At 38.5% G+C, this 14,778-nt stretch overlaps 1 protein-coding gene across 7 annotated transcripts in view; it reads left to right on the top strand.

The window, feature by feature from the left end:
- The window catches only part of ZNF512 (zinc finger protein 512), a 32,912-nt gene that overhangs the window by 216 nt on the left and 17,918 nt on the right, over positions 1-14,778 (top strand). For 3 of the 7 annotated variants that reach the window (XM_077915886.1, XM_077915884.1, XM_077915881.1), the window contains exons 2-5: positions 482-540; positions 13,251-13,435; positions 14,075-14,170; positions 14,470-14,553. In XM_077915886.1, the coding sequence (XP_077772012.1) occupies positions 482-540; positions 13,251-13,435; positions 14,075-14,170; positions 14,470-14,553 (424 nt within the window). The remainder of the gene's footprint in view (positions 1-481; positions 541-13,250; positions 13,436-14,074; positions 14,171-14,469; positions 14,554-14,778) is intronic. The other 4 variants (XM_077915882.1, XM_077915883.1, XM_077915887.1 and 1 more) reach the window with 4 other exon arrangements.

The raw sequence follows: 14,778 nt of genomic DNA, 5'->3' as shown, positions 1-14,778 counted from the left end.
CGGTCCCTTGCTTTTGTCCCATGCTCAGAATTGGTTTTCTCAGAGCCCATCATAGGCCCCACCCTTCTAGGTCAGATCTACCTGTCTCCCTCTTTTCCCACCCACTTATCGCTGACTTGTTCCCCACCTCTCTGGACTCAGTTTCTCGCCAGATTGCTATTAATTTCTATTCCTTTTGTATACCCAGTACATTCCATATCCGTTGTCCTCACTTTTCGCCTCCCTTTAGAATCTTTACCTGGGACAGGGCTTTGGGAATGGGGGAGATGATAGACTACGGTGTTGTCACCTGCCTTAACTCAGTTGGAAGACAAGACGGCACACTTTCCTTAAGAGGTCTTACCTTTTTCCGTTTGAGGTAGCTGCCAGGGGAGAGCTTCATTTCTTCTGGGCACAGGGGTATTTCTTTTTTTTTCTCTTTCTTTTGTGGTAAGGGTTCAGAGGTTTCTAGCAATTCACTCATGTGCTTGCGATTTGCTAGACGCCGGAACCCACATCCTTTAAGCAGCAGAGGAGCACGAAGATCGTGGGAGCTAAGAAGTAAGTGAGATTTTCTGGGGTTCATTGACTTTTGAGCACTTGAAGTGTGGCCAGTGTGGTTGAGGAACTGAATTTTTCATTGTATTTAATCTTAACTTTAAATAGCCACCTGTAGTTAGTGCCTACCTGATAGGACAGTGGAGATCTAAACCTAATGTAGGGGAGAAGAACCTAGCTTGCAAAGAAAAGCACAAATTATATTAAAAATGGAATGTATGACTTAGTGTACCTTGCATGTCCTCAGACATCAAATATATACTCATGAATACATTGATGAACAAGGGAAGGATGGATAAAAATGGTTGTAAGAAATCCTTTTATTTTCAGACTGTTTGGCTTTAAGACTGGTTTATTATTTCGTAGACCGTGCTAACCTTTTCCGTTTTTGTTAGTACAAAAGGGGTTCTTATTAACTAGATACTCTTTGGAAGGAATTAATTCAGATAACATTTGCTGAATATCTGTTATGTGCCAGCTGTGTAGTAGGTTAGATATACAGATAAAACACAGAATACTCTAAAAGGGGAGATAGGCAAATACATCAACATGATTCGGTGTAAGTAAATATTTTTAAATAGGAATTTAATATAGCATTTGGGGATGGGGAGTGATAGTTCAGAATGGAAGAGTTGCCAGAGCAAGTTACTCCTAAACAGACTTGAAAGTTATTATTCCTTAATACTGCAGTTAGCCAGAAAGAAAAGGTATTTCTTCATAGAGAAATAGAATGTGTGAACAGCTAAAAGCATTAAATGGAATAGCAAGTGGGTAATGGTTAAAAAAATAAAAAGATTAATAGGTCCTTATCTTTAATCTGAATCAAAATCATTGGAATTAGGGCATAGGAATCCTTTTTTTTTTTTTTAAAGATTCATTCATTCATTCATTCATTCATTCATTCGAGACAGAGAGATGCAGAGACATAGGCAAGGCGAGAAGCAGGTTCCCTGCAAGGAACCTGATGCAGGACTTGATCCCAGGATCCCGGGATCATGTCCTGAGCCGAAGGCAAATGCTCAACTATTGAGCCATCCAGGCGTCCCAGGAATCCTTTCTAACTGACTTTCTAGGAGATTGTGGAGTTTGAGAACCATTGGTGAGAGGTGAGACCAGAAGGAACTAGAGAATGAAACCCTAGAGAACATCAGCATTTAAGGATTGGGTAGGATGAACAGAGGTGGGCAACCCAGGTGGCTCAGCGGGTTAGCGCTGCCTTAGGCCCAGGGCCTGATCCCCGGGATCCAGGCCCACGTCGGGCTCCCTGTATGGGGCCAGCTTCTCACTCTGCCTGTGTCTGTGTCTCTGCATCTCTCTCTCTCTCTCTCTCTCTCTGTCTCTCAGGAATAAATAAAATCTTAAAAAAAAATGAACAGAGGCTGCAAAGGAAATTGAGAAGAACAAAAATAATTTTATAATGAAGTCTTAAGTAGTTCCACCTGGAGAATGAACTAGAGTCTCTGAAAAATTCTTGATAGGGCAGAAAGGAGTTTGAAAATTGGTTAAACTTTTCACTCTTGTGATTAGAAGCTGAGACTGGGGGAGAGTGCCATAGTCAACAAATTATAAAGTCACTACAATTAAGATCCTATTATTTAAAACAAAATCATTTTCTTGCCATATTTATGGAAAGGGAAGTTTAGGATTAATATGAGATTTTGTAAGCAATCAAGTACCCTCATTTGACAAGTATTGTAAAACAATCGTTTTTGTTGAGTCCTTTGAAAATAAGAGAGACCTAGGGGGAGTGATTTCTTAACCACGTTGATTAATTCCTAAGATGTTAATCATGCTGATCATATGAAGTATTGTTTTTTTAGTTGTTGCTTTTAATGTGCTTGTGCCTATTCATGAGAAGGGATATGGGTATATTTGAGTCCTACACTGACAGTGAAGAAATTCCTATGGTGACAGTTTACTAAGAGGAGTCAGAGGGGACTTGACTCTTATTGGCCTCTTGATACTAGCAAGTCTTCCAAGTAGAGATTTTTCCCATTGTTTTGGATGGTGGGTTTTGGTCCTAGAGTACTGCTAATTCCTGTTAAAATTTTTTATACTTTTACTGAGGTATCATTGAATTACAATAGAATGCATCTTTACAGTATACATATTTAAAGCATACAGTATGATCACCTCTTTTTTTTTTTTACATTTTTTTTAAAGATTGTGTTATTTATTCATGAGACACACTGAGAAAGAGAAAGAGAGAGAGAGAGAGAGTCAGAGACACAGGCAGAGGGAGAAGCAGGCTCCATGCAGGGAGCCTGACGTGGGACTTGATCCCGGGTCTCCAGGATCAGGCCCTGGGCTGAAGGCGGCGCTAAACGGCTGAGCCACCCCAGCTGCCCTTTTTTTACATTTTAAAAATTTAAATTCAATTTGTCAACATAGAGTATAACACCCAGTGCTCATCCCATCAAGTACCCTCCTCATTGCCCATCTCCCAGTTACCCCATCCCCCCCACCAACCTCCCCTTTTTCAATCCTTTGTTTGTTTCTCAATTAGGAGTCTCATGGTTTGTCTTCCTTTCTAATTTTTCCCACTCAATTCCCCCCTTTCCCTTATAATCCTTTTCACTATTTCTTATATTCCATGTATGAGTGAAACCATACTGATTAGCTTTGACATATGTAAATAACCGTAACAGTGTCACCACAGTCCAGATAACATTTCTATCCCTCCCCCAAGTTTTTTTTTGGTTCCTTTGTCATCCATTCCTTTCTCTACTCCTGTTCCCAGACAACACTGACCTTTCTTTCTGTCACCATACAGTGGTTTGCATGTTCTAGTATTTTATATAAATGAAATCAGGTAGTATGTTCTATTTTTGCATGATTTTTTTTCATTCAAAATAATGGTTTTGAATGAGACCTAATTTTTATTGCTGAATAGAATTTCATTATAGATATACCATGATTTGTTTAGCCATCTTCCTTGATGGACATTTGGGTTATTTTCATTCTGGGAGTATTAAAGTAAAGCTGTTCTGAACATCCATGAGCACATCTCTGTGTGGGAAATATTTTTTTTCTTTTTCTCTTGATAAATACCTGAGATGATACTGTTTTACCAAGATATGCCATCTTAGGTTGATTGGTCAAGTCTGGAGTATGTTAAACTTTTAAAAAAAATTGCCTGTTTTCCAAATTGGTGGTATAATTTTATATTACTACCAGCAGTGTATAGGAATAAGTCTTTACTTTTAGCCAATTTTAAGGGTGTATAGTGGTGTTTCATTGTGATTTTAGTTAACATTTTCCTGATGAATAATGATATAGAACATCTGTTCATGTGCTTAATTAGCCTTTCATATATCTTCTGGGAAGTACCTGTTCATATCTTTTGCCCATTTAAAGATTTTGTTTTTGGGGTTCCTGGGTGGCTCAGCAGTTGAGCGTCTACCTTTGGCTCAGGGTGTAATCCCCGAGTCCGGGGATCCTGGGATTGAGTCCTGCATCGGGCTTCCTGTATGGAGCCTGCTTCTCCCTCTGCCTGTGTCTCTGCCTCTCTCTGTGTCTCTCATGAATACATAAATAAAATCTTAAAAAAGAAATAAAGATTTTGTTATTTATTTACTTGATAGAATATGAGAGAAGGAATGAACACAAGTAGGGAGAGGGGTAGAGGGAGAAGCCGACTCTTTGCCAAGCAGGAAGCCTGACTTGGGGCTTGATCCCAGGACTGGATCATGACCTGAGCTGAAGACAGAAGCTTAACCGAGACACCCAAGCACCCCTCTTTGGCCCATTTAAAAAAGTTGAGTTGTCTGTCTTGCTATGGAATTGTAGTATTTTTAAAAATTATATTCTGAATACAGTATCTTTGATAGATGTGTCTTGAATATTTTCTTCCAGTCTCTGGTTTGCATTTTATTTTTCTTAATGGTATTTGTATGTATGTATGTATGTATGTATGTATGTATGTATTATTTACTTTTAAAACACTGAGCCACCCAGGCATCCCTTTAATGGTGTGTTTTAAAGATCAGTAGTGTTAATCCAATCATGAAATGGGCAAAAGACATGACAGAAATTTCACAGAGGAAGACATAGACATGGCCAACAAGCACATGAGAAAATGCTCCGCATCACTTGCCATCAGGGAAATATAAATCAAAACCACAATGAGATACCACCTCACACCCATGAGAATGGGGAAAATTAACAAGGCAGGAAACCACAAATGTTGCAGAGGATGTGGAGAAAGGGGAACCCCCCTACACTGTTGGTGGGGATGTGAACTGGTGCACTCTGGAAAACTGCGTGGAGGTTCCTCAGAGTTAAAAATAGATTTGCCCTAGGACCCAGCAATTGCACTGCTGGGGTTTCACCCCAAAGATACAGATGCAGTGAAATGGCAGGACTCCTGCACCCCAATGTATATAGCAGCAATGTCCACAATAGCCAAACTGTGGGAGGAGCCTTGGTGTCCATTGAAAGATGAATGGATAAAGAAGATGTGGTCTATATATACAATGGAATATTACTCAGCCATTAGAAATGACAAATACCCACCGTTTGCTTCGACGTGGATGGAACTGGAGGGTATTATGCTGAGTGAAGTAAGTCAGAGGACAGACATTATATGGTCTCATTTATTTGGGGAATATAAAAAATAGTGAAAGGAATTAAAGGGGAAAGGTGAGAAAATGAGTGGGAAATATCAGTGAGGATGACAGAATATGAGAGACACCTAACTGGGAAACAAGGGGTGGTGGAAAGGGAGGTGGGCCAGGGGTTGGGGTGACTGGGTGATGGGCACTGAGGGGGACATCTGACAGGGTGAGCACTGGGTTATGCTATATGTTGGCAAATCGAACTCCAATAAAAAAAAATACAATAAATTAAAAGAAATTAATTAATTTTAAAAATCAATAGTTTTATTTATTTTTTAAAGATTTAGTGTTTAGTTTACCAAGAAAAGGGATGAGCAGAGGGAGAGAATTCTGAGCAGACTCCCAGCTGTGTGTGGGGCCCAACTTGAGGCTCTATCCCAGGACTCTGAGATCATGACATGACCTCAGCTGAAGCCACTCAATTAACTTAGCACCGAGGCGACTTGAAGACCAACAGTTTTAATTTATCATCAAAAATAATTAAAATGTTATTTTTTCCTTCTATATGTCATGCTTTTTTTGTATGTATTTGAGAAAACCTTGCCATCCCCATTTGCAAAGATTTTCTCCTTTTCTAGACTTTTTAGGTTTTACATTAGATATATAACTCGTTTAGAGTTAATTTTTTGTGCATGGTGTGTCCTAAGAATCAATGCCAATTTCTTTAAATTTTGTATATTCTGTTGTTAAGACTTTCTTTTCCTTATTCAATTGCATTGGCACCTTGGTCAGTAATTATGTAAACGTATATATGTGTGGGTCTGTTTCCAGACTTCTTATTCTGTTCCACTGGTGTATATATCTATCTTTTTGCCAATACTAAAACTGTCTTGATACTGTGAGATTAGAGTAAGTCTTGAAATCAGATAGGGTAAGTCATCTAACTCTATTGTTCTTTTTAAAAGTTTATTTATTCTAGTTTCTTTGTCTTTTTACATAAATTCTAGAGTTAGTTTGTCAATTTCTATAAAAAGAAGCATGCTGGAGTATTGATGAGTATTATATATTGAATCAGTATATCAGTTTGGGGAGAATTGCAATTTTAACAATACTGAGTTTTCTGACTTATGAGCATGCTGTATTTTTCCTTTATTTAGATCCCTAACTTCTCTCACCAACATGCTGTAGTTTTCATTATAAGAGTCTTGGTTATCTTTTGTTCGATTTGTTCTTAGGTGTTTTTTTTTGTGTGTGTGTTTTTAATATTACTGTAAATAATAACTTAATAAGTCCATTTCTAGTTGCTTGCTGCTAATATGTCAGTCTAGCCACAGGATTGTCAATTTTGTTGATCTTTTTAAGAACCAGATTTTCTGTGCTGTCCTAATTCATGAATTCCTCCTCTTTGTTATGTTTTTCCTTCTATTTTGGGTTTACTTTGCCCTTTGTAAGGTATCTTAAGATGAAGTCTTGTCAGGAAATTAGATTTTAGGTCTAATTTTGTAATAGGAGTATTTAGAGCTTTTAAGTTTCCTTCTGAGTGCCGCTTTGGTTGCAATCCACAAATTTTGATATGTGTATTTTTGTTGTTACTTTGTATTTCTCTTGTGATTTCTTTTTGACCTATGAATTATTTACAAGGAGATTATTTAATTTCAGGATTTATTTTTTATTTTTATTTTATTTTATTTTATTTTTTATTTTTTTGAGTATTTTTTATTTTAAATATCTTACTGATCTTGATTTCTAATTTAATTCTGATGTGGTCAGAGAATACACGTATGATTTTCCTCTTTTTATTTTGTTAAAGATTTTATTTATTTATTCATGAGACAGAGAGAGAGATAGAGAGAGAGGCAGAGACACAGGCAGAGGGAGAAGCAGGTTCCATGGAGGGAGCTGGACATGGGACTCGATCCTGGGTCTCCAGGATCAGGCCCTTGACTGAAGGCAGCGCAAAACCACTGAGCCACCGGGGCTGCCCGATTTTCCTCTTTCTAAGTTTAGAGTTATGCTCTATCTTGTTGAATGCACAATGTCTACTTGAAAAGCATGTATATTCTGTAGTTGTTGAATGTGGTGTTCAATAAAGTGATCTGGAATAAGGTAGCTAATATTGTTCAGATCTTCTATGTCTTTACTGACTTTTTGTCTAGTTCTATCACTTCCTGAAAGAAGGTCTTAAAATTTCCTTCTAAGACTGTAGAATTGTTATTTTTTTGCTTTAATTCTATCAGTTTTGCTTTGTGTACTTTGATCCTCTACTGCTAGCCACATAAAATGAGGAATTGTGTCTTTGTGATGATTTGTTACTTTTATCATTATGATATGTGTCTATTTCTATCTCTGGTGATACTCTTGTCTTGAAGTCTGTTTTATCTGGTATCAAAATAGCCATTTCAGACTTCTTCTGTTTGCTGATTGTGTAGTTTAATTTTTTCATCCATTTATTTCCAGTCTCTATATGTTTTTACACTGAAAGTGTGGGGACACATGGCTGGCTCAGTCGGAGGAGCATTTGACTCTTGATCTCCGGGTCACGAGTTCAGGGGCCACATTGGGTATAGAGATTACTTAAATGTATTTTAAAAAAAGAAAAGAAAGTCTGCCACTTTTGGCACAATTTACACTTAGTTGACCCTTGAACAACACAGGGGTTAGGGATGCTGACCACAACACAGTTGAAAATCCACTCCCCCCAAAAGTAACTACTAATAGCCTATTGTTGCTGGAAGTCTTACTGATCACATGAACAATTAACACATATTTTGTGTGTTATACATATTATATACTATGGTGTTCTTACAATAAAGTAAGCTAGAGGAAATAAAATATTATTAAAATGACAAGGAAAAGGGGGCACCCGGGTGGCTCGGTGGTTGAGTGTATGCCTTTTGCTCAGGTTGTGATCCCAGGGTCCTGAGATTAAGTCCTGCATCGGGCTCCCTGTGGGGAGCCTGCATCTCCCTCTACCTATGTGTCTGCCTCTCTCTCTTTCTGTGTCTCATGAATAAAAAATCTTTTTTAAAAAGTTTATTTATTTATTGACATTTACAATACTGTACTGTATATTAAATAAAATCCATGTATAAGTGGATCCATACAGTTCAGACCCGTGTTGTTCAAGAGTATTACTAGAGTACTAGAGTATTGCCTTTTTATTCACTCTTAAACAGTCTCTGACTTTTTAACTGGAGTGTTGAGACCATAAACATTTATTTTTTTTATTTTTATTTTTTTTAACATGTAACATTTTTAACATTTATTGAGGAATCTTGCCCAAATCTGGAGACCATAAACATTTAAATTAATTATTGATATGGTTGGATTTAGGTCTGCCATTTTATTACGTGTCTTTGTACCCTGTTTTTTCCTTTATACCTTCTTTTGGATTATTTGAATATTTGGTGCCTGATTTTAGTTTACTGATTTTTGACTCTTTCTCTTTTCTCTTTCTCTTGTGTGTAGTGGTTGCTCTAGGAAGTATAATATACATACCTATTGTTTCATAGCGTTGAGTTAATATGCTACCACTTTGCTTAAATGTAGAAGCTTTACAACCATATAGATTGTTTAACCCCTGCCTGCTGACCAATAAGTTATAGCTATCATAAGTATTACATTTACATATGTTGAAAACTCTACCAGAGAATGTTAAAAATTTGTTTTAAAGAGTGTTTTCTGTTGTTGTCATTGTTAACGTATTTACCCAGCTATTTACCATTTCTTTTGCTCTTCGTGCTTAAAAATCCAGATTTCTCTCTGGCATCTTTTTCCTTCATCATATCTGGAATAATTTCCATTAACATTTCTCATAGAGCAGGTCTGCTAACAACAAATTTTCGTTTTCTCTTTTTCTTGTGAAGAAGTATATCTAAGCATTATTTTCACTGAGTATAGAATTTTGGTTTGCCAAATCATTTTTCTTAGGATTTTATTTTATTTTTTTTAAATTTTATTTATTTATGATAGTCACAGAGAGAGAGAGAGAGAGGCAGAGACACAGGCAGAGGGAGAAGCAGGCTCCATGCACCGGGAGCCCGACGTGGGATTCGATCCCAGGTCTCCAGGATTGCGCCCTGGGCCAAAGGCAGGCGCTAAACCGCTGCGCCACCCAGGGATCCCTTTTCTTAGGATTTTAAAGATGTTATACTATCTTCTGTTCTCCTTGGTTTCTGTTGAGAATTCTGTGATCAGTCAAACCATTGTTTCCTATATATGATACGTCATTTAAAAAAAATATTTTCTTCATTATTTGAGAGAGAGAGACAGAGATAGCAAGAGAGAACATAAGAAGGGAGAAGAAGGATAAGCAGGCTATATGCTCAATGTGGGGCTCGATCCCAGTGTCTGAGTCTAAGGCAGACTCTTAACCAAGTGAACCACCCAGGTGCCCCTGTAATATGTCATTTTTAAAGCTGCTTTCTAGAATTTTAAAAAATCTTTGGGTCTGAACAGTTTCTTTCTTTCTTTCTTTCTTTCTTTCTTTCTTTCTTTCTTTCTTTCTTTCTTTTCTTTCTTTTCTTTCTTCTTTCTTTTTTTTTTTTAAAGATTGTATTTATTTATTCATGAGAGACGAGGAAAGAGGCAGAGACACAGGCAGAGGGAGAACCAGGCTCCCTGCAAGGAGCCCGTAGTGGGACTCGATCCTGGACCCTGGATCATGCCCTGAGCCAAAGGCAGACACTCAACCACTGAGCCACCCGGGCATCCTGGTTTTGAACATTTTCATTAAGATGTGTCTAGGTGTGTTTTTCTTTGAGTTTATCTTGTTGAGTATTTGTTGAGTTCCTAGAATCTGTAAATTTATGTCTCATTAATTTCGGTGATTTTCTACCATAAATTTTTCAAATGTATTTTTGTGCCACAGTCTCTTTTTCCTTTCCTTCTGGGATTGTGGCTACACTTAAGTTAGACCTTTTGGTATTGACCCACAGGTGGTTGGGGCTCTGTTTACTCTTTTTCAACCTTTTTCCTCCTTGTTTTTCAGATTGGATAATTTGTCTTCAAGTTCTTTCCTTTGTCATCTCCATTCTATTATTGAGCCCATTCTGGTTTTATTTCAAACATTGTATTTTTCAGTTCTAAAATTTCAATTAGTAGTTTGCCTGGGTGGTTAAGTATCTACTTTCAGCTTAGGTCTTGATTCTAAGGTCCTTGGATCGAGCTCCACATCAGGCTCTCTGCTGAGGGAGAGTTTCTCCCTCTCCTTCTGCCTCCTGCTCTCCCTGCTTGTACATGTGGTCTCTCTTTCTCTGTCAAATAAATAAATAAAATATATTTAAAAATTCAAGTAGTTCTTTCTTATGGTTTTTATTTTTCTCAGAATTTCTACCTTGTCCTTCATTTCAAATGTGTATTCCTGTATTGCATGGGGCATAGTTATAATTGTTGCCCTAAATTTTTTATACTTCTCACATCTGGATCATCTTGGGGTTGACATTTGTTCATTTCCTATTCCTTTCAGAATTATGCACATTTTCCGATTTTTTGTGTATTACATCATTATGGAATTTATTCCTAAGATAGTGAATGTTATTTGTATAGACTTTGGGTCTTTTTATAATTTTCTGGGGGATTGGCTAATTGAATTCAAATAAATAAAAAAGAATCTTCTGGGTGATCATTGCTGTTTTTCTTTTAGCAAGTAACCTGTTCAGACCATAGTTCTGTCTTGCTTTCTGAGGGTATTGGTTCAGTCTTAGTTTCATTCTTTGAGTCTTTGCTATGTTGGTTTACCTCTGCTTAAATTGCTTAGGGGTTCGTCTGAGACTTTTTCAGGTATTTCAAGTCTTGTTTCATTTCTCCAAGCTTTTGATACATTGGTTTGGGTCTTTTACTAGCAGCTCGCAGGTTAATCTGGTGTGCAGCTTGTTCATATCTTATTTCATTTTTCAAAGCCTTTGCTAAGCTGGTTTGGGTATGCTCCACACATATGAGATTTGGAATTAAGCCATGATTTGTGTAGATTCATACAGAGAATTATGAGATCATCCTCCTTGTCTGTCTCTTCTCCACAGTTTTCTTACACAGTTTTGTCCATGGAGATCCCTTTTCCAGGTTTCTCTTGCCAGAAAGATAGAGTTTCTAGAGTTTCTATTAGAATTGAGGCTGCCTATGCTGCTCTGCAAATGGGGCCCACCCTTAATTGCAGAGCCACGTGAGGAAAAACAAAAAATGGGGAAACACATTCAATATGAGTCACTTCTCCTGATTTTGATTCCCCTCCACAATCCACCTGCTTTGTTTACTTTTCGGAGTCGAGGATTTTCAGTTGTGATCAGCAGGAGGGATGGGTCGTAGTGGCCTTATGCACTGTGGCAGAATGATAACTTCACTGTATTAAACTTTTTTGTAATTTTGGATCTCATGTGCAAAGAACTGAAAATCATTCTTCCCTGTTCATAGCATACTGACATCAGCAGTCCCTAGTATTTTGTTTTCTTTATTTCCATTCCCTTTCAAAGACAATGGTGTTAGCGAGTTTGATATTTGTCCTTAAATATTTATGAATCCTTGTAAAGTAGCTAGTGTTGTTTACATGTATACTAGTTTTTAATTTACCACATTGAAGTTAAATCTTGTTCTATTACTTTTTCCTTTTTCTTCTAATGATTTATTTATTTTTGGAGAGAGAGAGCGTGCATGTGTGTACATGCTCGGGGTAGAGGGTAGAGGGCACAGGGAGAGGGAGAGAGAGTCTCGAGCTGATTCAGCACTGAGCAGTGAGTCTGACTCAGGGCTCGATCTAACAGCCCTGAGGTCAGGGCCTGTGCCAAATCTGAGTCAGATGCTTAATGAGCTGTGCCATCCAGGCACCCTTGTTTTCTAATTTTCATTCACCAGTATGCTTTTCAGTTATGTTCATGTCTTATGTATAGAAAAGGTTTGTTGCTGGGACGCGTGGATGGCTCAGGGTGTGATCCTGGGATTCAGGGATCGAGTCTCGCATTGGGCTCCTTGAAGGGAGTCTGCTTCTCCCTCTACCTATGTTTCTGACTCTCTCTCTCTTTCTGTGTCTCTCATGAATAAATAAATAAAATCTTTAAAAAAAGAGAAAGTTTGTTGCTTCCAACAACTACATACTATTCCATAACAGGCATATATCACATTTTATGTATAGATTTTCTTAAGAAAGGTCATCTGTGTTACTTCCAACTCCTTCCTACCACAAACCTCTATGTGATTCTTATCTGGTCTACCTCTAACGTGTTATCTTGAATCTGCCAACTTACCTATACTACCAAACTCTCGTTCAAGTCCTTTTACCTCTTCCCTGTACTGTTAACCCCTCTTCCTTTATTCACTCTTCCCCCATGGGCCATCTTCCTTTTTTTTTTTTTTCTTTTCATCTTCCATATAGCATTCAGAGTGACCGTTCTAAACCATAGACCTAACACAGGCCTTACACAGATCTTTAGCTGGAAAAGGGAATGTCTCGAGGTCCTTGGACAATACTTTGAGAACTGCTGCTCTTCTGTGCATTCTGAACCACCTAGAAGACACTTTGTAGTTAATAATGTCTGTTAACTACATAGTTACTGGTCTTAGATTTGAAAATTTGGATCTGGCTTACCTCAGACAAGGTAGCAGTGTTCCTTGAACTATGGGAGCTAAGAATCATGTTGCCTAAGTGAGACAGGATAACTGTGACACCAGGTTTAGGGAGAAGGCTAAGGTAGAGGGAAGATGGGTCAAACGAGGGCCCCACAAACTGTTCTTTTCCTCCTGTACTCTCAGGGATACTATTTAGTTACTGTGCTTCTGTCAGAGAAATAGGGAGGCCTGAACATACCTGGTTCCAGATCCAGGAGCTCTTCTGAAGGGTCATAGAACACATAGAACACATATTACCTTGACTTCTTTCTTTTCTTTGATCAACCTAGGACAGAATGCCTATATGGGCTGCAGAATGATCATGAATGGACTGCTTTCTCATTATAATGAAGTATAATAATTTTATATACTGCATTTGATCAACGATTGTAGTTGTTAGATTACAATCTCAATTCTGTTTTTATTATGAAGTTTCTTAGTTTTTGCATAGATAACCAACTTGTCTTCTGAGGATATAAATAATTAAAGGAACTTAACTCTAGATCCTCCTTTGTGGTATATATATCTATATATCTATATATATCTATGTCATATTAATAGCAGGCCGCAGTGCTCCATAAAGGATAATAGTTTCCAGTACACTATCCCTCACGATGACTCCTTAAGCGGCTCATCATCTGCCTCTTCATGTGAGCCAGTGAGTGATTTTCCACCATCCTTCCGAAAATCTACCTACTGGATGAAGATGAGAAGGGTCAAGCCAGCTGTTGCTTCCCGTGTCGAAGGTATCAGTATCTCTGTCATGTTTCAAAGGCAGAGTACTCCCCAGGGAGCTGTTGTAAATGGCTCTTAAAGTATTAAGTATCACATATGTGTTTCTCACATTTGTGTTAGGCTGCCACATACTATCAGCTTTGTGAACTGTCCTTCTATCTTAGAGTGAAATTCTGCTAATCTTAGTCCTGTAGGTTAGACCAGTGTCAGCCTGTCCCCTAAAAATGATTTGGATCTCTTTCCCACTGTTCCAGTTTGATCCTCTGTCGATGCTTAGGGTGATTCTAGGTACAGTTGTCTTGGTGGGCATGGTGTCAAGGGTCCTGAGCAGCCCTTTTCCTGGAACAATTCTTCTTCAGTGTGAGCCTCGATTCAAGACCAAAGAAAGGACACTGCCTTCAGGCACTTATTATTCATAGGGAACAATTGATCACTTGGGATGGAGAATAGTGAAAAGGGAAAAGGGGAGGTTGTGTAAGTTGGTGAAGTTTTACCAACTTCCCTAAAAATGTCACAGCACCTCTGTGAGGCCTGTGCTCGCTCGTGAGCTTTCTCTGTGGTGGTCTTGTGAGTGATGTTTTGAAGGCAGGCCAAGATGTTCACTTGGAAGCCATACTGAGGGTTTTGTTTGTTTTCCTCTGGTATTTCAGGGTCTGGTGGAATATCAACCAAAGGAAAAAGGAAACCCAGGCAGGAAGAAGATGAAGATTATCGAGAATTTCCTCAGAAGAAGCATAAGCTTTATGGTAAGGGAGTAGTGTGGCTCATTCTCTTTCCTTCGGTGCCTGGGCTTTATTCCTTAGAGGTGAAAGAGAGAAAGCCCTTAGGTTTTGACCCTTGGAACCCTAGTGAGCCTTTTGATTTTTTGGCAAGGAATGGCTTCCGTCCTGACCTTACCTGTTGTTTTTTTCTGTTACAACTTAAGAGGGTCAGTTGGTTGAGGGAGTGGGGCACAGGGTATTGGGAAGAGGAGGGAAGAGATTTTGGTAGTAGAGAAGGGGTAGCAAGGTGATATGTTAGGCTTCAAGTTTCTGTCTTGCGTCAGGGAGGAAGCAACGGCCTAAAACTCAACCTAATCCCAAATCCCAGGCTCGTCGTATTCGGAAGGAACCACCAGTTTATGCAGCAGGTATGTTTTCTGCTGGACGCATTGGGTACCTAGTGCTCACACTCTTGGTGGTGGCGGCGGTGGTGGTGGTATTAAAGGAATGATGTAGCAGGGTTTCTTTAAGGAGGCAGTTCTTAAGGGCATGAGTTTGGAAACCAGTCAGACACTTGTTGAAGTTTGGCTCTTAATTAGCTTTCTGGCCTGCTGCCCTCTAGTTAACTTCTGCAAGCTTCAGTTTCCTTGCTC

This window comes from Canis aureus, chromosome 12, assembly GCF_053574225.1.
Source record: "Canis aureus isolate CA01 chromosome 12, VMU_Caureus_v.1.0, whole genome shotgun sequence".
In the NCBI taxonomy this organism is placed as follows: Eukaryota; Metazoa; Chordata; class Mammalia; order Carnivora; family Canidae; genus Canis; species Canis aureus.
This window is presented reverse-complemented; position numbering and strand designations above follow the sequence as displayed.